Below are 25,886 nucleotides of genomic sequence, written 5' to 3' on the forward strand. Positions count from 1 at the left end.
CTCCTTCCTATCTTTCCTAGGGTAGAAAAGTCAAGTACTAGGGAACATAGGTTTAAGGTGCATTGGGAAGAGTTTAAAGGAGATGCGCAAGGCAAGTCTTTTTTACACTGAGGGTGATGAATGTCTGGAATGTACTGCTTGAGGAGGTGGTGGGAGCAGGTATGATAACGACATTTAAGGGGCAACTAGATGAATACATGAATAGGATGGGAATAGAAGGATACAGACTCTGAGTGCATAATGTTTTAGTTTAGGCAGACATCATGATCGATGCAGGCTTCAAGGGCTGAAGGGTCTATTTCTGTGCTGTACTTTTCTTCTTTGTTCATCCGCCTTACCTGTCATGCTCCTTGCATTAAAGCAAACACACCTCAAACCATTTGTCCTGTCATGTTTTGCACTCTCTCCCTGTGTTTTATTTTTCTTCGTCTTATTGGACCCATTCACTGAGTTCTCAGCAGTCTCTGTACTGTGGCCCTTTCTATTTTTGTCTTTGGTGTCTCTGCCTTCCACTTTTCCCCTTACTGCCTTTTGTTTCTGTCTCCACTTTACTTCCCTCTGACCTCTGGCATTGGTTCCCACCCCGCTTCTTTGTTAGTTTAAACCCTCCCCAGCTGCACTAGCAAACTCCACCTTAGACATTGGTTCCAGCCCTGCCCAGGTGCAGACCGGCTGATTTGTACTGGTCCCACCTCCCCCAGAACTGGTTCCAATGTCCCAAGAATTTGAATCCCTCTCACTTGCACCAAATTCAACTTGGCTATCCTGATATTCCTGCTGTGAAAAGCACGTGGCACTGGTAGCAATCCTGAGATTACTAACTTTGAGGTTCTTTTTAATTAAAACTCCTAACTTTCTCATTTCAGTCTATAGTACCTCATCCTGTTTTTTTTTTACATCGTTAGTGCCTATATGCACCATGACAGCTGACTGTTCACCCATCCTCTCCAGAATGTCCTGCAACTGCTCCAAGATATCCTTGATATTTGCACCAGGGAGGCAAAGTACTATCCTGGAGTCTCATTTGTGTCTGCAGAAACGCCTGTCTATTCCCCTTACAATCGAGTCCCCTGTCACTATAGTTCTGTCACAAATTTTTTCTGCCCTCTTGTGCAGCAGAGCCAGCCATGGTGCAATGAACCTGGCTGCTGCCATTTTCTCAAAGTAGGCCATCTCCCCCAACAATATCCAAAACAGTATATCTGCTTTGGAGGGAAATGTTCGCAGGGGACTCTTGCACTGCCTTCCTAGTCTTCCTCTGTCTGATGGTCATCCATTCCCTATCAACCTCAGTAATTTTTATCTGCAGTGTGACCAACTCACTGAATGTGCTATCCACAACTTTGTCAGCATCGTGAATGCTCAAGTGAATCCATCTGCAGCTTCAGAACCATCAAGCGGTCTAACAGGACCTGCAGTCGAATATACTTCTTGCAAGTTAAGGAGCCAAGGACACCGGAATTCCCACCACACAAGAGGAGCATGAGACGGGTCTGGGATCTCCTGCCGTGACTTAACCCTTAAGTTAACTTACAACAATAATGACATTGCCAAGAGAAAAAAGAAAAGAAAAATTACTTTATAGTCACCAGTCCATCACTTACCTGCTGGCTGTGATGTTGCGGTTCAATTTCTTTCTACCCCTCAATTGCCCTTGAGTTTCCCTCGCAGGTCTGCGTCTCAGCTGCTCCCGAAAATAAGCACCTTTTTCCTCTCAGCACTGAATTCCCACTCAACTCCAAATTTCCAGTACTCTCGCTCTGGCTGAATCTCACTCACTCTGGCAGCAGTCTCTCTCCCACTGGTGTGCGCAAGTTCACCAAGAAGGGCGGTGCTAATCAGCAGGAGTTTCCTTGCCCGTGTTTGACCCGACCCCATGAGGCTTCATGGGATCCAGAGTCAATATTGGGGACTACTAGGCCACTCCTTCTGACCATATACGTTGATACCAAGTAGTCAATCCAGTTTATTCCTTTTGGGACAACTGAGTGACTTGTTAGGCCATTTCACAAGGCTGTTAAACTTAAAGCATATTGCTGTGATCTGGAGTCACATGTAGGCCACACCTATTTAAGATAAGGATGACAGATTTCCTTCCCTAAAGGCCATACAACAAACCAAATTTTTTTTCTACAATCAGTGATAGTTTCATGGCCACATAACTGAGTCCAGCTTTCAAATCCAGACTTTGTTAGTCAGTTTTTTTCAATTAATTGAGTTTAAATCCCACCAGTTGCTGTTCACAAGCCCCAAGTCTTTAGTCTAGGCGTTTGGATTACTACTCCAATGACATTATCACTATACTACTATCTGATCCTATTGTGCCATTTAGAACATAAGAACTAGGAGCAGGAGTAGGCCATTTGGCCCCTCAAACCTATTCCGTCATTTAATAAGATCATGGCTGATCTTTTTGTGAACTCCGCTCCACTTACCCACCCGCTCACCATAACCCTTAATTCCTTTACTGTTCAAACATTTATCTATTCTTGCCTTAAAAACATTCAGCGAGTTAGCCAAACTGCTTCGCTGGACAGGGAATTCCACAGATTCTCAATCCTTTGAGTGAAGAAGTTCCTCCTTAACTCCGTTTTAAATCTGATCCCCTTTATTTTGAGGCTATGCCTCCCATTCTAGTTTCACCCGCCAATGGAAATAATCTCCCTGCTTCTAAATTATCTATTCCCTTCATAATTTTATGTTTCTATGAGATCCACCCCCATTTTTCTAAATTGCAATGCATATAATCCCAGGCTACTCAGTCTCTCCTCATAAGCCAACCCTCTCAATTTCAGAATGAATCTCCTCCACACTCCTTCCAGTGCCAGTACATCTTTTCTCAAGTAAGAAGACCAAAACTGTACATAGTACTACAGGTGTGGCCTCACCAGCATCTGATACAGCTGCAACATAACCTCCCTGTTTTTAAGCTCCATCCTTCTAGTGATGAAGGACAAAATTCAATTTGCCTTCTTAAATACTTGCTGCACCTGCAAACCAACTTTTTGCAATTCATGCACAAGGATACCCATGTACCTCTGCACAGCAGCATGCTGCAAATTTTTACCATTTTAAATAATACTTACCTACTCACTAACTAAACTAAAATTATATGCACATTAAGAAGCAGAAATATTTTGTGTGGTCAAAGTGTTACAGTGTTTGCTTCTATTTGCTAGAACAATTCAACTACTGAATAAATAAACTGCAAGAAAAGTGTTAGTTTCCAGCTCACCATAACTCTAAACAATGACATTATGCTATTGGCAGGATTATCAGAACTGTTCAACAATGTTATAGCTTCAAAAATGAAGTAAATAATGTCTTTGAATTATATGGTAGTGATGTATGATGTTTTTGAGTCTTGGTTTTTAGCTGAGAGCTGCACTCCCAGGTCCTTACCATCTAAATCATATTGTCTTGATGCTGTATGAAGAATAAGGTATTATGAGAAAATAAAGGGAAAAACGGTGGAATTGATCTTTGTTTCCCATTATGTGCTGAGACAATAACTTCATGCATTTTTTGCCACTAAAATGTATCTACTGTTCTGAATATAAACTGATTGATATTAACAGGAATACACAATTGATGTGTTCTTTCGGCAAAGTTGGAATGATGAAAGGCTTAAGTTTAAGGGTCCAATGAACATTCTTCGATTGAACAACCTGATGGCCAGTAAGATATGGACACCAGACACGTTCTTTTATAATGGCAAGAAGTCAGTGGCACATAACATGACCATGCCTAACAAGCTGCTACGAATCCAAGATGATGGGAAGCTTCTTTATACAATGAGGTAAAATGCTCAACATTAAAAGCTCCAATAACTATTTTTGTAACTTTTCCATTTGAAAGTCTGGTGTCATGTATCCCTATCAGGAAGCTAGTGTGAATGCAGGGAAATGCACAAGGTAGAGAAACAGATTTCAAATAAACAAAGCATGTATAATATTTTGCTGTCTCTTTGTAGTGGTCACATGGTAGATAAAGATTACAAATCCTAATTTTATATTGTTTCTTAATTTGCTTAACTGCAGCAAAGTTCATTGTCCCAGTCTTGAAAATGGTAGGAATTGTGCTTGAAGCTCACCATTGTAATTGCGTGTGTGCACGTGTGTATAGAATTCCAACCATGGTGCACTGTTCCCAGTGGTGCACCAGGACATTCTGATCTGTTGCGTTTCATTGGTTCCAGGCAATTAGTTAAAATTTAGAATGCCCAGAATGCTCATGAGAGACGTATAGTCACACAGCAAGGTTATACACTGGTGAAAGCTGCTGGTAGTGTGGCAGGTATGGGTAAGACAAGCAATGAGGTACTTCATCATGGCCACTAGTTTCCTGCCTAGTCATTGCCACTAAGATATAATTTATTGAGAGCTCAAAAGTAGCACAGAAGAAAAAGCATGTTTTTTAAATTTTACCTGTAAATATTTCACGCCACACAGGTTTCACTTCATTCATGTGTGCATCAGTGGTATTTATTGAGACTAATCAGAGAGCTAAATGTACTCGTGCTTGGCATGCATTGATGCTTGCAGGGGTTTTAGGTTCATTTTTTAAATTGTGAACAAAACAATGCTATGTTTTTATGTTCATTCTTTATTGAATATTTATGTTAGTGTCCAGTGTTGCACTCACCAATGGCTGAACGTGCAGACTCAGCTAGCTGGTCCTCCTGTCTATGCATTGTAAAGGACAATGTTTGAGAGCACTCTCAATGGAGATAAATTAAATGTTTAGATGAACTCCAAACCCTTTTAGGACTCTATCAGCCACCAGCTTGTGATGGACACACATGGACAACACTCCCCTTTAGGCCCCTTATTTTCTTACCTTGACTGTTCCCAGTGCCCCCAGCCATACCGGGGTCCTTCCGATTTCACTTTTCCAAATTCCTGAACCCACTCTCTGTTCCCTTGTATCTCTCTTTTGTATCTCCATGCCCTGACTCCACAAGCCCCCCACCACCACCACCAGCCAGTTACTCACCTCTCAGCTTGCTGGTCCTGAACATCCATGCAAGCTGCCATTCTCTTGCTCCCCTTGTGCGCACAGAGCGAAACAATGGAAACCACTACCCCAAAACAGAACTTCACAAAGTCAACTGTTGCATGTCACCTTTAAATGAACATGGACTGGGTGTCATAAGATTCTTGGGTGTTGCTGACATCATTAAGGTAGCATGTAATTGAAGAATATTTCAATATAATTTGAGTATTCACTGAGTGCAAATGTATTACAATTAGAAAATAATCATGAGACAGTGTGAAACTCGATCCATCGCTGTCAGGAAAGCAAAATTTCAACTCGTGCCTAATTAAATCACCTCTCCCCACCACATAACATTCTTTCCGGCCCCATAACTTCCCACCCCCTCTATGACCTAACCCATATTACAGCAAAGAAAATTCACATTCCTGCTGTACCAAGATGTCCTAGTTGACCTAATGCCTTTCACACTTTGACCTTTCATTTTTTTATTCATCTTTTAAAATCTGCAGCCTAGAAATTGACCCGAAAACTCTAACTGCAAAGGTCCCACTATGGTGGATAGGAAGCATGTGCCTAATTCCAGTTAGTAATACACCACCCACCTTTTTTGTGTAAAGAAAAAAATGCATTGTTTATCGATGCTTGAAACAGGCAGCAACCCTTTTTCACATGGAGTTGTATCAGGGTCCTCTCTAACGCCAAGCCAAGAAGTAATTTACCTAAGCATGGTGTCACAAGGAGCACTTAAAGAAATCAATCGTCACTGCTCTCCTTGCCATTGCCGTTGGTCTACACTCTGATCTCCTCCTGATCCACCAGATTCCTGACCCTTATACCAAATATGACCCATGGATCCACTTATCTTAGGGCGGCCATGAAGTTTGCACTCGTTCCAGTTTGGACTCATTATAAAGGCTACACTCCATTATAAGACAGTCAAGATCAATGACAGGAAATTAAGTTTACCCACTCTATACTTTGGAATATGGCATGGCCACATTTCTAGTTCTGTGGCTTTGTTCTCAGTTTGTTATTTTGTCTTTAATATGAGTCTTGGTGATATTTCTGAGAATACCAGTAGAATAAGTTATAAAGAATGTGTAAACCTTGAATCCTACAGCATAGGAGGAGTCATTTGGCACATCATGTTTGGCTTTTTGAAAGAGCTATGCACTTAGTTCTTTCCCCATAGCTCAACAAATATGCTACTCTGTATCAAATTTCACCTGTTATGCATCTTCCCGTTTCCCCAAATTGTCCATGTCCTCCGGAAGCCTGTTACTATTCTTCTCATTACTTTATGCATTTCTAAATTTTGGGCTACTTGCAAAATAAGTGATTTTTTTATTTTGAAGTTATGTGAAATGATTAATTTACAGGATAAGCATCTTTTGTATCTAAGTTGGAAGATTAATTTAAAATAATTATTTGAGGATTACTATATGAGAAACACAAACAGCAAATAATCAGCATTTGCAGATGTATGCATTATCTGAAACGATCAGTGTGCATTTTTATATTTCATTGATGTCACGTTGCAGTGACTAATGGAGTAATCGTCATTTTCATATAGTACAGTAAGATCGCTATGTACAACTGAAGTTATATGACCTTGAAGAAGACAACTGTCCAGTACATCTATTAATATTAAAACCGGCAAAAAACTGTTAGTTTAATTAACCTTACTTTCCTTTTGCCGATGTCAATTGCGATAGGTTTTGCAGGCTAAAAGATTTATAAATGGCACAATGTAATTTTCGTAACATGCATTTGAAAATGAGAACGTGAGAAATAGCAGCAGAAAGTAGGCTATTTGATTCCTTGAACCTATTCTGCCATTCAGTCAGATCATGGCTATTGTTTCCTCAATTCAACTGTCCTGCCTGCCCACCCATAACCCTTGACTCCCTCGTCAGTCCAAACAATCTCTTATCTTAGCCTTGAATATATTTAAAAACTCAGCCTCCACTGTTTTCTGGAATATAGAATTCCAAAGATTAACAATTCTGAAAGAAGAAATTCCTCTTCATCCCCACCTTAACGGTAACCTTTTATTCTTAAAATGTGTCCCCTGATTTTAGATCCCTTTACAAGGGGAGACATCCTTTCAGCATCTACCATGTTAAGTCCCTTCAGAATCTTCTATCTCAATATCACATCTCATTTTCCTAAACTCCAATGAGTATAGACCCAACTTGCTCAACCTTTCCTCATAACTCATGCATCCCCAGCATAAACCCAGCCTCCAATCCAAGTACATCACTCCTTAAGCAAGGAGACCAAAACTGTATGCAATACTCTAAATGCAATCTCCCCAATACCCTTAACAATTGGTGCAAGACTTCCCCACTTGTATAGTCCATCCCTCATGCAATAAAAATGCTCATGACATGTCATGCTGTATTACAGCAGCAGTTTATTTTAGCTAGTCACTGAATGTGTGTTCTCGCAGGCTTACTGTCCAGGCAGAGTGCCCAATGCACTTGGAGGATTTTCCAATGGATGCACATGCTTGCCCCTTGAAATTTGGAAGCTGTAAGTACTTAAATTTGTACATGATCTGGTTTGTTTGATACTATTTTCTTCCATGATTTTGAACCTCATGATTTACTATTTATGCTCATTGACCTTGAGCTAAATATGTGATATTAACAAGAGATGTTAATCCACTTAAACTAAGTTAACAGTTCTGTTAAAATAGTATACAAAATTTCTCATGAATACTGTAAGTGCTGTACCTTAATATCATCAAATGTCATTTCAAACCTACTGTATGCTGCAAAATTTATGATTAAATCACAATTTTCTCAAATTCAATGGAAATAAGAATTGAGAGATATAAAATGAGCTGCCAACTTGCTCATCATCCATTTTATACACAGATTCAACATCTACCCTGTTGTGTGTTCTCCATTTAGGATTATCTCTTCCACTTTTGTAATTGTCAGCACTAATTCTCAGAATACTTACTGGGCTCCTGATGCTAGACATTTACAATCTATTTCAACAGCAACAGGTGCCAGCTGAAAATTATCCATACTTTCAAACCAAATACATTTCAATTCTCTGAAATGTAATGGGACAGATTGTTGTGAAATTAATGATTACAGAACATTTTGTTGGTATTTGATAGACCTAATAGTGAATTAAGCTGCTTCTTCAGAAAACTGCCTCCCTTGCTTCACATCCTTTCTCTCTCTCTCTCTCTCTCTCTGTCTTTCTCCCTCTTCTCTCTCTCTCTCTCTCTCTTCCCCCCCCCCCGCCCCCCCCCCCCCCCCCCATCTTCATATCTCTATCTCCCTATCATTCTTTCATGGCTGGGAGTGTGATCGAACATAGACAGGATGGGGATGTGTAGGCAGGTAGGATGTGGAGATTCTGCCAGAAGACCCAGGAATTCTAGTTTCACTACCTGCTGTGAAGTACTGCTTTGACTGCAGAGGATAATCTGGTTGATCGCAGAGGACAGTCTGACCATTTTGATTTTCAGTCAGGCAGGAAGCACATTGTACCCACAGGTAAGTCACCCACTGTTGCTCATAGGAATTTTGTGGAGGACTTTGACGGCCACGAGTATATGGCATGGAGAGATTAATGTGTTGAGAGAATTTGACCCCACCTACCTTAAGCTGCTAGGTTTCCTAAATTCTGGGAAGGCCAGAGATAACTCTGAAAAGCAGGTTAAAACAAGAAGTCACCAGCCTCGTTAAAATAATTAAATGATCAATTTGCCGCTCGCTCCCTTGTCCTGCATTCATTAAATGTGGAGGTGGGCAGAGTTGGGTTGGGATTGAAATTTTTGAATTTCGTGTGACAGCCAATTTTTAGGGGTTAAAACTTAGTCCTGTAGGTCTCTGACTTGTTTCTGGACTGCTACCAATTTTATTGGCACCAAAAGAAGCCCAATGAGACAGCTGTTCTGGTTTCATTTACTCCTATGAAATCTAGTGTCCACATGCCATAGCGTGAAGGTTGAAAATTTTATGATATGGAATTATTGCAGATCTGCAAAATATTTCCACTCCTTTTCAAATTTCATATTAGCTTTGCCGATTATCAGTGATTGTCTGTGATTGTCTTCCCACTTAGAGCCAGTAAGGCCAGCAATTAAATTTGACTAGATTTACTACCAAACTTGCTGTCCTGAGTTCGAAGCAAAGACACCTAGTCTTGATGATGACATTGAGATTTGACTGCTGTGGTAGCATGCCCCTTCAATGGGCAATCTCTTGGAGGGTCATTTAACTGTTCAGCCAATCTGGCTAGAGTGCGTGAATCCTGGGGCTGAACATGGGTTTGTCCTGCCAGTTAGGAGCCTAGAGTGTTGAGTATGGATAACCTTTATCTCACTCACTGTGAATAGTTACCATAATAAACCATTTATTCTTTAATCTATGGTCACCAGAACTTACAAGATATTACAACTGCTTGTGGCTTTCACACCAGGTGAAGCTCGTGGAAAGAAGTGTTGCGAACAAAAGAGACAAAATTACTTTTTGTAAATGATTTTTTTCTCATTCCTTGTAAGTACAACTGGATTATGATTGTTCTCCTGAGCTCCAAGAAAAGTTAAGATATCCTCTCCCCACCTTTTCCAGGTCCTGAGAATTTTCTGGGACCTTCTCATGTTTCTAACCTATGCTGAGGACCGCTCCTTCAGTCCTTGCCAGTGGCCTTTTGACACTGAATGTTCTGTTCCTATTTGCCAGTCAGCTGTCTCTTCCAGGTCACCTTGGCAGGCAATGACCAAAAACACACAGATGAGGCCTGGGAATTTGCAGGGGCCGCACACTGTTGAAGTCAGTGGCATCTTTGTGGAATTTGCCTCAATCCTGCCATGTCTGCCTGTTTACACATGACTTAAATATTGAGTCTTTATATTTGATATAATTACCTTTCAGTTGATAAACTTGTAGATTCATATGACATTTTCTTTGCCATTTTGTGGAGCAATAGATTGAGTTTGAACTTGCACCTATAATTTATTTCACATCCTCTTCATGTTTTTGCAAATTTGTATTTGAGCAGTTGAACTGTGATAAACCCCAGAATATTCTGCGTCGGATTTAAAAATGGGCAAACTTGCTGACTTCCAGATTTAATATGAGTGTTTGATTTGTTGCATATAGCTCTCTCAAGAGGTATCAAACTAACGATGTCAACCACTGAATTCTAGCGCTATTTCAATCTCATTTAAATCATGGATTTCCTAAAACTTCTATTGAATGTAAGGTTTTATGGCAATTCCTAGGGCTCATTGAAGGTCAGGCAAAAACAGTAATAAATATTCATTGCTGACAGCTGATACAGCGCATCCATAGGTGCATTATCAAACAAGATTTGACAGTGAGTCACCTAAGGAGATACTTGAGCAGATTTCTAAAAGCTTGGTCAGAGGTAGATTTTAAAGAGTGTCTTGAAGGAATAGAAGTGGAGTGTTTTAGGGAGGATATTCCAGAATTTAAGTTTTTGACAGTTGAAGGCAATATCTTCAGTGGTGGAGTGATTAAATAGTGATGCCTCTGTGGTTTGTTGCCATTCCTTATTCTGTGAAGGTGCTTCACAGCATCTTTATAAAACCATGGAATATTTCACAGAACAGTGCACAAAGAGGCCATTTGGCCCATTTGAGTCTGCACTGGTTCTCTGAAAGAACATTCTACCTAGTCCCCAACCTTATCTCTGTAAATTTGTACATTCTCTTCAGAGACCAATTCAGTTCCCTTTTGAATACCTCAGTTAAATCTGCCTCCCCCACCCTCTCAGGAAGTTCATTCCTGATTCCCAGAAAAATGTTTCCTCATAGCACATTTACTCCTTTTATCAATTATTTTAAATCTGTGCCCTTTAATTCTTAAGGTACTCTTGAATGGGAACAGTTTCCCACTACTTACCCTGTTCATAGTCTTCAGGATCTAGAATGCCTCTATCAAACCTCCTCTCGGTCTTTTCTCCAACTATCTCTGGCAATCTCCAGTCCGTCCTCGTAGCTACAGTTCTTTTATCCCCAGAATTATTCTCACGAATCTCCTCAGTGCTCTCTCCGATGTTTTCACATCCTTCCTCAAGTATGATGTCCAGAACTGGACAGTATATTCCAGACGAAGCTTAACTTGGAATATTTCATTCTATTAAAGGTGCTGCATAAACATAGATTGCTTTTGCTGGTGTTCACGAGGCCAAATTTGGAGACACCTCTCATTGGGCACAGGCATGTTCACAGTAATTGTGGTGAGAAATTGCTTTCTGCGCTTGGAGTTATTGAGATTCAGAGGAAGATAACTGACAGCCTCACTAGTTTAGATGGGACCTTGGATGAGGAGTAAGATAAACATCGGGAGCAATAAGACCCTGCTCTGGTGAGCCCTGCAGCAAGATTGAAACACTGTCTGCACCACGGAATGTACAAGCAGCAGCCCAGCTTCCTTATTGTCCCTGAAGAACAGTGGGGACAATTCTCCCAGAAGTGCTGAATTGGTGGAAAAACTGTTCTAGATCACAACTGTTTTTTCAGTTCAACTTTACACTCGAATCTCTGCACTTTGTGCAATGCAAAGGTCCCAGTCATGAATCTTATTAAAAACCGTGCCCCGTGTTTGTCTTCTGAGGAGGTTGGTGCGGTTTTTCGCTGTGGCACGTCAGAACTGTCAATCAATGAGTCGAGCGCCATATCCTGTCCTTATGAGGGCATCTTTTAGCTTCTGGAGGTGTCTGTCACGATCCTCCTCATCTGAGTATATGGAGGGCTTGTCCGTAGGGGATGGCTTCTTTAATTAGTGTTTAGGGTGAGAGCACGGTAGACAGAGTACCCTTCGTCGTCTACGACTTCCCTGGAGCGGAGAAGCTGCGACATCTCCAGAGTCTTCAACATATCATTGATGAAGATGAACATCTCACCACGGCCATCCCCACACCCCCACTTCTTGCCTTCAAACAACCACACAACCTCAAATAGACCATTGTTCACAGCAAACTACCCAGCCTTCAGGAGAACAGTGACCACAACAACACACAACCCTGCCACAGCAACCTCTGCAAGACATGCTGGATCATCAACATGGATGACATCACACGTGAAAACACCTTCCACCAGGTACACGGTAAATACTCTTGCAACTCGGCCAACGTTGTCTATCTAATACGCTGCAGGAAAGAATGTCCCGAAGCATGATACACTGGGGAGACCATGAAGACGCTACGACAACGGATGAATGAACATCGCTCGACAATCGCCAGGCAAGACTGTTCTCTTCCTGTTGGCGAACACTTCAGCAGTCACGGGCATTCGGCCTCTGCCCTTTGGGTAAGCGTTCTCCAAGGCGGCCTTCACGACACACGAAGGCGCAGAATCGCTCAGCAGAGACTGATAGCCAAGTTCCACACACACGAGGATGGTGTCAACCGGGATCTTGGGTTCATGTTGCACTATCTGTAACCTCCATGACTTGCCTGTGTTTGCAAAACCTCACTTACTGTACTGTCTGGAGACAATACACATCTCTTTAACCTATGCATAATGCTCTTTCCACTCACATTGTAGGCATCTGTAAGACTTGAATAGTAGGTTAGTTGTAAAGATTCACATTCTAATCAGTAATCTGTAAACTGTCTGTGCTGTTATATGCTCTGTCTGAGGCCAGAACTCTCCATTCACCTGACAAAGGGCAAACCCCGAAAGCTTGTGAGTTTACTATCAAATAAATTGGTTGGACTTAAACCTAGTGTTGTCATACTTCTTACCATCAATCTAGCCAGTCATGCTTACGGTGAGCTCTTTCATTCTGTGTTTGTGGAATTCCCAACAATATATTACAAATTTTCTGTTGTTCCTCAGTGATTATGCATTGCAATGTCAGCCATCAGGGTATAATCTGTGTTCATCTGAGCAGAGCTTAAAGAAGGCATCTACCCTGTTCCACAGACTCTCTGCAACTATCCCTGCCACCACTGACTTCCCTTGATGGTTTGAGGGCTGAGAATCATTGGGTAATAATCAAGTAAGTATCCTTGCCAGTGCATGGCAAACATGAGTCCAGTGATGGTGCAGACATAGAAGTAATGAGCGACTTCAAGGATTTGTCATCTACTTTAACAAGCATTGCTAAATTCGTAAAGGACTTGGAGAGAAAAAATATGAATTTGTGTTGACAGTATAAGGATGTTAGAACTTCATGCTGTGAAGGTAATCTGTTTTGCAGTCCCTCTGCAATGGATATGCCTTTAACTACTGAAGTTCAGATTGTATCCCTTGGGGCTGTGCCATGCCTGCTGCCACACATTCAATGCCAAACCCAGGAGTAAAGACAGAATAAAGTGGCTGAGTGAAAATATCAGTCAAATGCATTGAAAACCCTTCCAATTTGGCCATGTGATGATAGATCACCCTTGCACTGCAGGTGTCTCCAATTAATATCATAGTCAAACATCCTTGAGATCAGCATGCTTTTTAATATTAGAGAGTGTACCGAGCAATGACTGTTACAAACTAAACATGGTGGTTAAAGGCCTGATGTTGTATGAAGTCTGTAAATAATATTAAGGCAGTATTTCACTGAATATGACAGCAAGAAGCCCCAACAAAACAAATGGTGATACAATGGAAGCCCGTTAGGTCGCTATCGTCAACCTTTCCATAGAAGACAGTGATTGTGATTTTAGGAAGTCAGTTATCACAAGTTTGTGGAAGCATCCTTGACTCGAACATCATCAACTGCTCCACTGTGTCCTTACTTCACCATAAGCCCAGGTGTGGGCATTTCACTGACTTGCACAGTGTTCTCTGTTCATAGGTCTTCAATAATGAAACAGCCCATGTCAATATACTGCGGACCTGGATGACACCCAGGCTTCAGTTGACAAGCAGCAGGTAGCATTTGCACCATATAATCACCAGGTCATGATCATTTAAAAAAAAGACAGCCTAACATTTCTTCTTGACCTTCAATGGCACCATCATCAATATCTTTGAGTCATCACTGACCAGAAGCTGAACTTGAATGGCCACATTTAGACTGTGATATAACAGCAGAACAAAGATCAATACTGAGTACTTTGCAATGGGTGTCAGAATCTGATGTTCAAAACCTGTCAGAAATCACCAAGGATCAAGCCCAGAGTATGATGGAATACTCACAGTTTACTTGGATGAGCATGTTTGCAACAATACTCGAGAGGCTTGATCAGGGCTCCTATTGCTTGACTCAATGTCCACTTCGAATTGACCTTCTTCAACACTGACACCGTACTTGTGGAATGATTGATGCAAAGATGCAGTCCAGTAACTGACCAAAGTTATTTCAATAGCACCTTTCTACCACCAATAAGGACAAGAGCAGCAATGTTGTGGGAAAGATTACACTATTTCAAGGCAAAGAAACATACCAATTTCTTAAGTAAATTTCAGATAAAATGATTATCAATCAATATGGTCTGGCCAACATTGCTTAAATACCTAGATCAATTTCCCCAAGAACTGTATTTAATTTTCTTTGAAATGCATTGCAAAGAGCAAAATCCCCAGTATTAATGAATCTGGGAGAGCTCCAGAAGTAACAGAAATAGTGAATAAGGTCACATTGTACAGATCTTCTGAACAAAAGAATGTTAAAATGTAGCTGCATGTTTCCAGATAAACATCACTCACATACTGGAAATGCTTGTTATCACTCCAGTCAGAATCTTAAAGAGCAGTGACAGTCCTATCATCTCCCCTTAGTGTCGCAGAGAGATTTCTCTTACGTGTCAAACATTTTTCCATCCAAGAGCAAACAATGGGGATGTTCCTTCAGCCTCGCTGCACCATTAGTAGATCGCACCGATCCCTGAGAATAGCGCATGGGTCCAAAACTCGGTTTCACACCCAGTGTTAAACAATTTGCAAGTCTCCCAGCCTCTTTCTAATGATGCAAGTTGGGTTTGCGCCCAGAAAGGATGCAAACCTGATTTAACATATTTGAAGTAGCATTTAAATATGCATAGTCCATTTGAATCCCAGCTTACGGAATTCACTAGCCTTCAGGCACAGTGTGGTAACAGTGAGAATCACCACTGGTGTGACAGTCATGGACTCGGAGGCCACTGAAGCCCTGGGTAGTCAGAAGCATGACCAGGTAGTGCCCAGCAATGGCCACTGGACAGCCCAGTGGGGCCTGAATGGGGGCCATGATACCTGGATTTCAGTCATTGGTAAAAGTCTCATAGAACTATAGAGGTTTACAGCACAGGAGGTAGTCACTCAGCCTATTAAATCTGTGTAAATAATTTGCCAGAAGAAAATTAAATTAATGCCATACCCAGTATTCTTACAGCCCTGTCATTTCCTCCGCATCAAATATTTATCCTGTTTTCCTTTAAAAGATGCAATTGTCTTTGCTTAGCCATTTCACATGACAAAATAATTCCATGTTCAAAAACCATCTGCCAAGAGATAACTGGTTACTGCCCGCCATAGTTCTTCCTTGCTAACTTTGTGGGCGGAAGTAGAGAACATTAGGTTCTCTTGGCTTATGCCATGAAGTTTGATTTGGAAATTTATCTGTTTTACATTAACTCTCTTAAGAAGGACAATGACTGAAACTTTTGAGCACTTATCTGCCTGATTGCATCCCTCAGCAGCCTGCCACGCTTCATTGTCTCCCTCCAGTTCATTCACAGCGTCAAATTGTGGCCATACTTACACAGCTCACAGCTAGCAGTATTTAAATTGGCTGATCCGATGCCAAGCACAGTAATTAGCAGTGTAGGGGATAGGCATCCTATTCAACGTCCAAGGCTTTTTGATCCACCATATGAGAAAGCATTTTGAAAACATCTGAGGGCATTTGGTGAATCAAATATCCAGTATTTAAAATGTATTCTTCCCTCCAAATTATGACAAAGACAGACTAGTGACACAGCTTTTGTCTATATAATAGTTATCTGAAGTAGGAGTAAAGATTAAGATTGATCTCCATTACTATGTTCACAGAGAATAATATCTTGTACCTGTATTGAAAATCACAAAACTATACTACTGTAATATAATTTATGCCATTGCTGTCATTTTGAGTGAGTTTTTGAATTTTACCCTCCCGCCCCAACCAAGTCTTCTCCAGGATGGTTGCTTGTTGATCTGTGATGGCAGTGATTTTTGAATTTTCCAGTTTTATAATTCCTGTTGTTACTGATGATCTATTATTTGGAAACTCATAAACACTCCAAACGATACAGCTCCTTGAAGTGGTGTGCAGCCATCTGCTTATAAAACTACAGTTCACAAAAATGCTTGTTATTTATGTGACATGTTTCATGTACGAAAGAAGCAACAAAAAACATGTGGAATAAATCACTCTCTGGCTCAATAGAACACTAAAGGTAGTCATTTAGCTTTACTTTTTGATGGTTGGGTTAACATATTTTCACTTTACTGGACCATTCCACTTATTGTCAGGCTCCTTCTTTACATAATTCTGACATTATCATTTATTTTCCACCTTCTGGAATATACACATCTGGTTTTCAAAGGAATATCTCAGAACCATTTTGTAAATGGAGAATTTTAAAAATTGTTGCATGTATTTTTTTTGCCAATTACTTGTTGCCACTGCCAGTCACTGCTATTTTGAAAATTCATTAACTTTTATACAAACAAGGAGCAGAAAGAAGTAGACAATTCGGCCCATCGAGCCTGCTCCTCCATTTAATAAATATCATGGCAGATCTAACGGTAACTTCAAATTTGCATCTCACCTGCACCCAGTAACCTATCACCCTCTTTCTTACCAAAAATTTACCTACATCTTGACAGGAGGAGAATTCCAAAGACTCTCAATCCTCAGAGAGAAAAATATTTGCCTCATCTACTTTAAATGGGTGACTCTTTATTTTTAAACAGTGACTCCTAGTTCTAGATTTTCCCACAAGAGGAAACATCCTCTCTACGTCCACCCTATCAAGACCCCTCAGGATCTTATGTTTCAATCAAGCCGCTTCTTGTTCTTCTGAACTCCAGTGGATACAAGCTGATTAAGTAAGAGGTAGAGCATGCAGAGAATGCAGACCCTTGACTTCCCTCCATTAAAAATAATGTCCCAAACATTTTAATTTTTAAAAAATGTAAGACATCCCAGAGACCACAAGCCATATGATGCTGCTGCAGGCTTCTAACGCTAATAGAATGCATTTCTGTCCCCCACTTGAAGCAGGCTTCCCTAAGCTGATCTAGTTCACAGAACTAACTCCAGGAATTTACCTGGGGTTTGTGTTTGGATGTGGGTGAGTACAGTTTTTTTTTGGTGACGAGAAATCAATGTCTACTGATACTGTGACAATGTGGAAACAGGAAGGAAAATAAGCACCAAGTTCTTCAAGAGGATAAAATGTTTGCAAGGATGGAGAAAAATTAAAAATAAAGGAATTTCAGATTAGATATTGGTTTCAGACACCTGATTATTATCCCAGTTGAAACACACTTTATACTTGAACAATAGTAATACAGGGTAGTTAAATCTTGAACAATAGTACAAAATGGACAACCTATTTTGCACTGTGGAAAAGAAAATTAGATGGAGCATAAAATGGGTTGCCTCTGTTGTTGCCCATTCTACACTTCCATCTCAGATTTCACCCATTGTTCTTTGATGAATAATACAAACACCACAGAATTGCTGACAGTTTAACATAAATTGACCTACTTAGAGTGCATAAAATGGGAGGTGTAAGAGATTTAAAAAACTGAACTTTGTTAAGATATAAATTTGGAAGATACAAAGGGAATTTTGCTTTTAACTGTGCTGCACTATATTTTAATGCTGACAATAGTGACAAAAAGCAAATAAAAGTTTCACCTCAGCGCCATGTTCCTCATCTTGATGTGCAAATGTTGTCAACAGAACAAAAGTGAAACGATGACTAGATTTAAAATTCCATTCTCCCAGTCTCCTGTCATAACTCTTGGCAGGAGATCAGCGGAACTTCCAGGTAAATGGCTGATGGGGTTTAAGTGCAGCAGCTGTAACAGGAGACCGGAAGGAAACAGTATGGGATTTTAGGGCTAATCACTTTTTGTCAGTAGTTGTCTGTTGGCTTATTTTGTCCAGATGTTTTGTATCCACATGTCATCACAGCATTCATTGTTTCTAAATAGACAGATACAGAAAAATGTTATAAAGTTGCAATACAAATAATTTGTGAAAGGTGCTGACTTATTTTTGCAATCTTTATAGTTCATAATTTCTGGTGAAACTGGTGAAAACATCAGTCCGCAATGAAATGTTCTATCAGTTATTTTGGTTGGTAAGGTAAATGTGACATGATAATAGGAAACTATCATCTTATCCTATATACCGACCAGGGTTCTCCTTCGCCCCTGTTTTGGTGGGTTGTGAAAGTCAGTGGGGTCGGAGAATCCAACAGGAGGAATTCACAAACAGCTTGTACATGGCGGGACTTTCCTGTCCCTGTTGTCCCTGCCAATGCTGTAATTGGGTTCCCACCAAGAAAGTTTGAGAACCCCATTACCATACATTTAAGTATCATTACCAAGCTACCCCGCAGAACCGCTGCCCTCCCCGCATGAAGTTGGGGTCCCCCCACCCCAACTGACGTGACATTATCTCTGCAGAGATCTGACGAACAGTCGCCACCTGGATTGTGCAGGTAAGTACAGCCCCCTGGGTGGGGAGAGGGTCATGCATGTGCTTAATCTTGGCAGTGCCGAAGAGCGGGTGGGAGGATGCTTCCATTGGGGAGCTTCATGGAGGTTGAGGAATGTTCTTGTGCATGTGTTGGGAGTGATGGTTTTTTAGTTTTTTTTACATCGGGCTGCTATTGAGCCCACCCTGCCAGTATGTGGGACCTACCTCCAAGATTTTGTCTGACAGAGGGCCCGATTTTGCCATCGCTTTGTGCCCATTTTTGGGTGTGAAAACTTTGTAAACACTGGCATGAGGCAAATAGCATGATGTGCGCCCACCTCCGTACTGGTTCCCCCTTTACCAAGGCCCAAAAATGGCCGCGATCGGAACTGTGTCTGAAATGGGTGTGACAACCGTTTAAATGCATTTGCATGCATTTAACTTGACTTAATGGGCTGCAAACCCAACTTTACCAGCATTTCCCCCTTTATCACCATGTTTACCCATCCAGAATCGGCGTGAAAAAGACACGCTCCATATAATTCCGATTTGGGCACTCCAAATAGTGAGGTGGTATATGCTGAGAATCCCCCGGCTCTCCGCTTGAGATTGGTTTGGCGGGGGCGGGGGGGGATAGTGGGGGGTTGGGGGGGATGTGGGGGTGTGGGGATAGTTGGGGGGGGGGAGTGGAGCTACTGCCACTCTGCCTGAGATCACTGGGGGGAGAAGGGGAAGAGAGGCCTGTGATCGGTCTGCATTGCTGGGGGGAATGGGGGATAAGGGGGTCAGTAATGTTATGGGGGTGAGGCAATATCTGTGGGGCCAGGGGGCGGTACTATCCGGTCCGGGAAGGATGTGGCAGGGGTGCCGCATTCTATCAATTTTTTTTTAACTGCACATGTGCAGTTGGTTGTGCCAATCGGAGCTGCAGGGTTTCGGGCGCATTAAGCCCCACCCATGTGCTTGTGCAGTGCAATCGGAATTGTTGATATTTGTGCAGGCAGAGGACACATGGGGAGAGGGTGGCTCAGAATGGGCTTAAAAGTCGGATCTGAAGCACTCCCAGTTTCCGGTCTGCCCAGCACTTAGAATCAAAATGGTAAAATAGGGCCCTAAGTGGTAAAAATGATGGCAGGAAAAGCTGGCAGTAGAACCAGTTACCTACACACTGCTTTTCCTGTCTGAGTTGACAACGAAACAAAATATGTTAAGATTCCACCCACTGTCTATTAGCATAATTATAATGAGAACTGGTATTGCTGCAGAACGCAATGCTCCCCACTTTGAATGTGAGGAACGTCCGTAACTTTTTAGTGGTCTTGTTGGTGGAGACTTTCGCTCATCCAGCATTAGTTTGAATTTGGTGTTCTCTGCAAGAGCCTCTGTGGAGTCTGTGAGCAGCACAGGGGGTTACCAATTGAAGAACCCTCACTGAGACACACACACACCATACCGAAAATAAAACAGGAAAGCTAAATTAAAATTAAATCATTTTATTGAAAACAAAATCAAGTTTGTTATACATTTGTGGGATTAAGGGAAAATGCAAACAACAAACAGAAAAACTTAACTCTTTATTAAAATTTTCTGCCTAGAGATTGGACTCCACACTTACAAAGGTTTGTAAACTTTTAGAGCCAGAGAGATTATACATCAGTGCATACTATCAATTGTCATTAATTTTGATTGAACAATTATTTGAATTTTTCATCAGCCTCGAGAGTGGCTAGTAAATCAGTTAAATTCACAGCATAATCATTGAGTTCTTGGTGATTTCATTGACAAACACTAAACAATGCAGCCTGTTGAGGAGCAGGATGATTCTGACAGAAACTTCTGCATTTCTACATTTTACTGCGCATGTATGGAAACCAGAAGCTGTCAATTTTACCTTGTAATAATGGTGAGCGTGACAGCCTTAACATTCATTAGTACAGCAAAATCTAGATCAATCTCTCTTCCTACATTTGAGCCTGCAAAAAAGCATTTTAGTTCTAAACTTTGAAGACTGTTGGTGCTTCTCTCCATTGCTGTTTTATAGGCTGGATTCTCTCCTGCTCTGTTCAGAACCTGATCCTGCTAAAGTAAGTCCCATTTAGTTATAAAGGCTTTGAGATCTTGACTCGCATCTAATGATGATCAGCTGGGGAGTGCCAGCAACTTTTTTTTTGAAGAAACAAAAATATCTGCCTACTGCCTTCATCTCTGACTGAATTTAAATATTGGTCTCCGGGGACAAGACACAAAGACTCAGATTGGCATTTTAGCCAGTGTCAATGATCTTTGTTCTGCATGATCAGGCTCTCCTTTATTGTATTTGCAGATGCATATACAAGCGCAGAGGTGAATTATAACTGGACCAACGGACCAGAACGCTCTGTGGAAGTTGCAGAAGATGGCTCTCGCCTGAATCAATATGATTTACTCGGACAAACCGTTGGGGAGGAACTTGTCCAGTCCAGCACAGGTTTGTAAAGAAGAATAAATAAAGTTGATACTAACAAAAATATATTTAGGCGTTCAGTATGTCATGAAAATAATTGCTCAAAAATGATCTCATCCTGGGGAAAAATACCTTTGCCCTAAATTTGTTTTGGCTAGAGAATTACTGTGTTCTGACCACGGGAGCTGTGTTGGTCGTGGGCGGGGTTACGAGGTGGTTAGTGGAGAGATTAGAGTGGGGAATAGTAGGAATTTGAGACAGAACCAGTTTCTGTAAGGTTTTCGGTCTTTTGTAGATGTTCCTATAAATACTGTATACTTCCTTGGTCTCTCCCGCCTTCACATTTAGAGACAGGAATCACATTATGCTGGAAAGACCCTCCTGTTTTCCACCCCTCCCAAAATAAAATGGCCAGCTTTGCTGTAACCACCCTGTAGGTGGCCCCATCATGCCACATACTGTTGGGAAGGTTATTATTTCAGTTGAAACGTAAACCCCTGGTCACATAGGTCATATTAGGTGAGCTTGCCACGCTCTCTCAATAGAGTGGGATAGTACGGTTCTGAAATTCTGGTGCTATTCCTATAGTGCCATTAATGGCTTCAGCTTCTACCACTATTAAGCAAATGAATGGCACAGTAGGGAGACATGGTGGCACAGTGGTTAGCACTGCTGCCTCACAGCACCAGGGACCTGGTTTAATTTCCGACTTGGGTCACCGTCTGTGTGGAGTTTGCACATTCTCTCCATGTCTGCATGGGTTTCCTCCGGGTGATCTGGTTTTCTCCCACAGTCTGAAAGACATACTGGTTAGGTGCATTGACCCGAACAGGTGCCGGAGTGTGGCAACTAGGGGAATTTCACAGTAACTTCATTGCAGTGTTAATGTAAACCTTACTTGTGACTAATAATTAAATTACTTTAACTTTAAACTACTTCCAACATTATGATGGGGTGAGAACTAGGGGTAAGTTTTTCACTCCGAGGGTGGTGAGTGAGTGGAATCAACTGCCGTCAGTGGTGGTAGAGGCGAACTCACTGGGGTCTTTTAAAAGACTTCTGAATGAGTATATGGGATTTAATGGGATTGGGAGTTACAGATAGTTCTATGGCTTGATAGGTATGGATGTGATCGGCGCAACTTGTGGGCCGAAGGGCCTGCTTGTGCTGTAGTGTTCTGTGTTCTATGTTCTAACTAGCAGAATTGGGAAACTAGAAATTGTGACTCGCTGCACTTCTAGTGAGTGAGCAAGCTGTCTGCAATAATCAGGCTGCTGTTTGTAAGCTTTAGTTCTTACTAACTACCTGCCCAGTCCAAGGTATTTTATTGCTGTTTCTATCCTGGTTGTAAGGCCAGCTGCCTGGGATGGTTAATTTTAACAGAAATTATATATATTAATTACAAATATAGAGTACTTTCAAATCCGTGTGAAAGCAGAGGACCATTGCAGAATCTTAGTGGATTTTTCATGGGGAAATTAAATAAATTTTGTTCTCAGTTTATACCAGTAACTATAGTGGGAAAATAAATTGGTGTTTAAACATACTAATTTCTTTGCTTGTTTGTTCTTTCATATTCTGATGAAGCATTTTAAGGATACTTCCAAATGCTTTGGTATTCAACACTGTGATCGCAAGTATGCCTGCCAGTTTCAAAATAGCTTGGGCTTTCTCAGAAAAAGAAAACAAATTTTAAAAATACAGGTATTAATATAGATTGCTCAAGTGAACATTAGTTAGCAAGCAGAGCATGCCAGTTTACGGTTTAATAATCTCAGCAGAAGGCCTGGTTCTATTTTGAGGGTTAGACATTTATTAGTATTAAGACAGGTGGCTGCAGGTTGAAAATGGGCAGTTCCCTGTTCTGATCCACCCCAGCATTCGACTGTCTGACCAGCTTCGGGGTTCAAAGAAAGAAACTCACCATTCTCCAGAAAAATGACTAAGTACCATTTTGGCTGAGAAAACCGGTGTGATTCACGCTGGCATGTTTGATGTGAATCAGATCATAATTTTCCCAAACTCAGTCATTTTTTTAGGGGAGTGGTGAGCTTCACACCAATTCTGAGAGGGGTGGGGCCAACTGATAACCCCAGCTTCACAGGGATCAGGGCGCCCCAATGTCAAAGTAAAATTGGAAAGCTCTCCCCCTCCCCACCCCCCCCATAGACATTGGGGACCACCACCCCTCCCCCATACCATTCATTAGGAATATCCATCCTCTAACAAAGATTGCCAGCATCAGGACCCTCCAAATGGGTTCCCCTTTGTGACCCTCTTCATGTCACCCTACTTGATGACCCTTCACTTTGTGACCCCTGTGTATCACCAAGTTTCTCATTGAGAGAGCCTTGGTGATCCAATGGAAGCAGCCATGGGTTTGTTCCACTCATCCCTGTCATGTAGGTGCAAAAGCCACCATAATTGTAAGAAACATGCATCTAATGAAGTGCATCATAATATAACATTCAGTCTAACGAAGAGCGGTATGATGGCACAGTGGTTAGCATTGCTGCCTCAATGCCAAGGATCCAGGTTCAATTCTGGCCTCTGGTCACTGTCAGTGTGGAGTCTGCATGAGTTCCCTCTGGGTGTTCCAGTCTCCTCCCACATTCCAAAGATATGCGGGTTAGGTTGATTGGCCATGCTCAATTGTCTCTTGGTGTCAAGGGGATTAACAGGGTAAATACTGGGGGGTTACAGGGATAGAGCCTGGGTGGGATTGTTATCGGTGCAGATTCAATGACGAAATGGCCTCCTTCTACACTGTAGGGATTCTATATTAAATGAGCGCATGTGTGTGTCTTTGTTTCTGCATGTACTCTCTTTCCTGAACGTCCTGCCATTCAGTTACAGCCTGGAGCAGAGCTAGCAAGAGGCCATCATCAAATCATGGGGATGCCCAGCATTTTGAGAGAGTCCTCCTCCATGGTAGGAGCCCCTTCTATTGCCCTGGCAGCATGAGGTGCTAGTGTCAGTGGCAGAGCGACAGAGGAGCCACACCACAATCAAGAGTGCTCTGTGAGGGGCTGCAGATACAGTCAGCCATTATCATAGTGTGATGTCCAATTCACCCTCCCTGTTTACTGATGGCTCACAGGTCTGCACAAATACTCAGAATCTCCAGAATATGCTGATGTGCCGCTGGGTCTCGCTCCCCAATAGTTGTCCTGAATGGAGGGCACCTGAATGGAGACAAGGAGGTGATTGCAGCATTATTGACCTGAGTTCTATGACTTACACTTGCCACAGAGGTGGTGATCTCCAGCCAGTGCCACATACACATGCCCATTCCATCCCCTGTCCCAGATGTACTCCCTTGCACTCCCACAGGGCCAATATATGGTTCCTCAGATCCTTACTATCCTCCCAGAACCACTGTGTCTTCTCCTCATTCAGCTGATCTACCATGTCTCGAGTGGCCAGAATTAGAATGCCTTGCTCCAATTTTTAATGAGACACTGAGAATCAGCACCTTCCCATCAGTCCTTATGCATGTTCTGGATCTTATTTCCCTGCAAAAGCAAGGGGACAATGATGGGTTCCATGTCTGGAGGGATCCAACTTCTGAGCGTAGTTCCAATAAGCTCTGGTGCTTCTCTCCTGTGTTTCGCTTTGCACCTCCCATGCAATGTAACCTTCTCTAACCCCATGTCCTAAACCCTGGGAGCCTGGCCAGCTGTCGACGTTGCTTCAGTTGCCATTGTGGACACACAGGGAACACTGATGTACAGTGATTGTAGCACTGTGTATCATTTACAATTTGCACTGCAGCAACTCATTAAGGCTCCTCTGACAACATCTTCTAAACTTAGGGCCTCCATCCACCTAGAAGGACAAGAGCAGCAGATACCTGGGAACACCACTACTGCATCGCTATTCCTTCACTGTTTCTGGGTCAAAATTCTGGAACTCGCTCCTAACACTGAGTGTACCTACACCACGTGGACTACAGCGGTTCAAGAAGGCAGCTTCCCCTGGGTAATTAGTAATAGACAATAGAAGTGCTGGCCTAGCTAGTGATATTCACATCCTGTGAAACAATAGAAATAACAGTGCTCTTGTCTTATCCACTGACAGTGCCTGACATCCCTGTTAACTCTGATCCTTAGACTGCCTGATGTCCTAAGGTCAGTGTGAGTTTGCAGTGAGTAGAAGGTTGACTTAACCTAGTGGAGCCAATATATTATTCATCCCTTTTCAACACTGCAGGACAGTCCTGTTTGTACCATATGAGCATTCTCTGCCCTGGTGATCTCCTCCCAGGCCAGTGTAGTCAAACGGGAGGGCCACCTGGTCTCATCCCTTGTGAAGAGAAATTCCACTTATCCTCAGCCACCTGGAGAAGAATATCCATGGATGCACTGTTAAACCAGGAGGCCAAAAAATTGCTGCCTTCTCCTCATCATTTTCTTTGGAATCCAAAGCTCCTGGCCTATGGTGGGTGACTGTCTGGGTGTCATTTAAATTTGGTGCCTGGTCTTTGGAGCCTATGAGGTGATGACAAGGTGGACAACATCCTGCCTGTCCCATCATGAGATTTGACATGTTTTCTTGTGGATGCATAATTAATTGAAAAAGACACATGATGTGTGAGTTCCATTCTCTAATCAGCTTGTTATCAACATTGCTCATAAGTATTTGGTTGCTCCCAAACTACTCTACAAATTGTTTTCATTTAAACTGCACCCTAGGCTGTATGATATTCTATATGATCAACACTGTTGTACCTATTTAACTGCAATTTACCAAATGTTAGTGAATAAGAGTCACACTTGTTGTGTAGATAGAGCTTTCATTGAAGAGATAGTGAGAAGTGCATACAGAATGAT

The 25,886-nt window shown here is 41.9% G+C and overlaps 1 protein-coding gene across 4 annotated transcripts in view; it reads left to right on the forward strand.

Moving 5' to 3' along the window:
• The window catches only part of LOC145342511 (gamma-aminobutyric acid receptor subunit alpha-2-like), a 235,753-nt gene that overhangs the window by 171,311 nt on the left and 38,556 nt on the right, over positions 1 to 25,886 (forward strand). For all 4 annotated transcript variants that reach the window (XM_080188076.1, XM_080188081.1, XM_080188095.1 and 1 more), the window contains exons 5-7: positions 3,579 to 3,799; positions 7,451 to 7,533; positions 20,935 to 21,078. In XM_080188076.1, coding sequence (XP_080044202.1) covers positions 3,579 to 3,799; positions 7,451 to 7,533; positions 20,935 to 21,078 — 448 coding nt within the window. The remainder of the gene's footprint in view (positions 1 to 3,578; positions 3,800 to 7,450; positions 7,534 to 20,934; positions 21,079 to 25,886) is intronic.

Source organism: Carcharhinus amblyrhynchos, chromosome 1 (genome assembly GCF_965287045.1).
Source record: "Carcharhinus amblyrhynchos chromosome 1, sCarAmb.v2.hapA, whole genome shotgun sequence".
Lineage (NCBI taxonomy): Eukaryota > Metazoa > Chordata > Chondrichthyes > Carcharhiniformes > Carcharhinidae > Carcharhinus > Carcharhinus amblyrhynchos.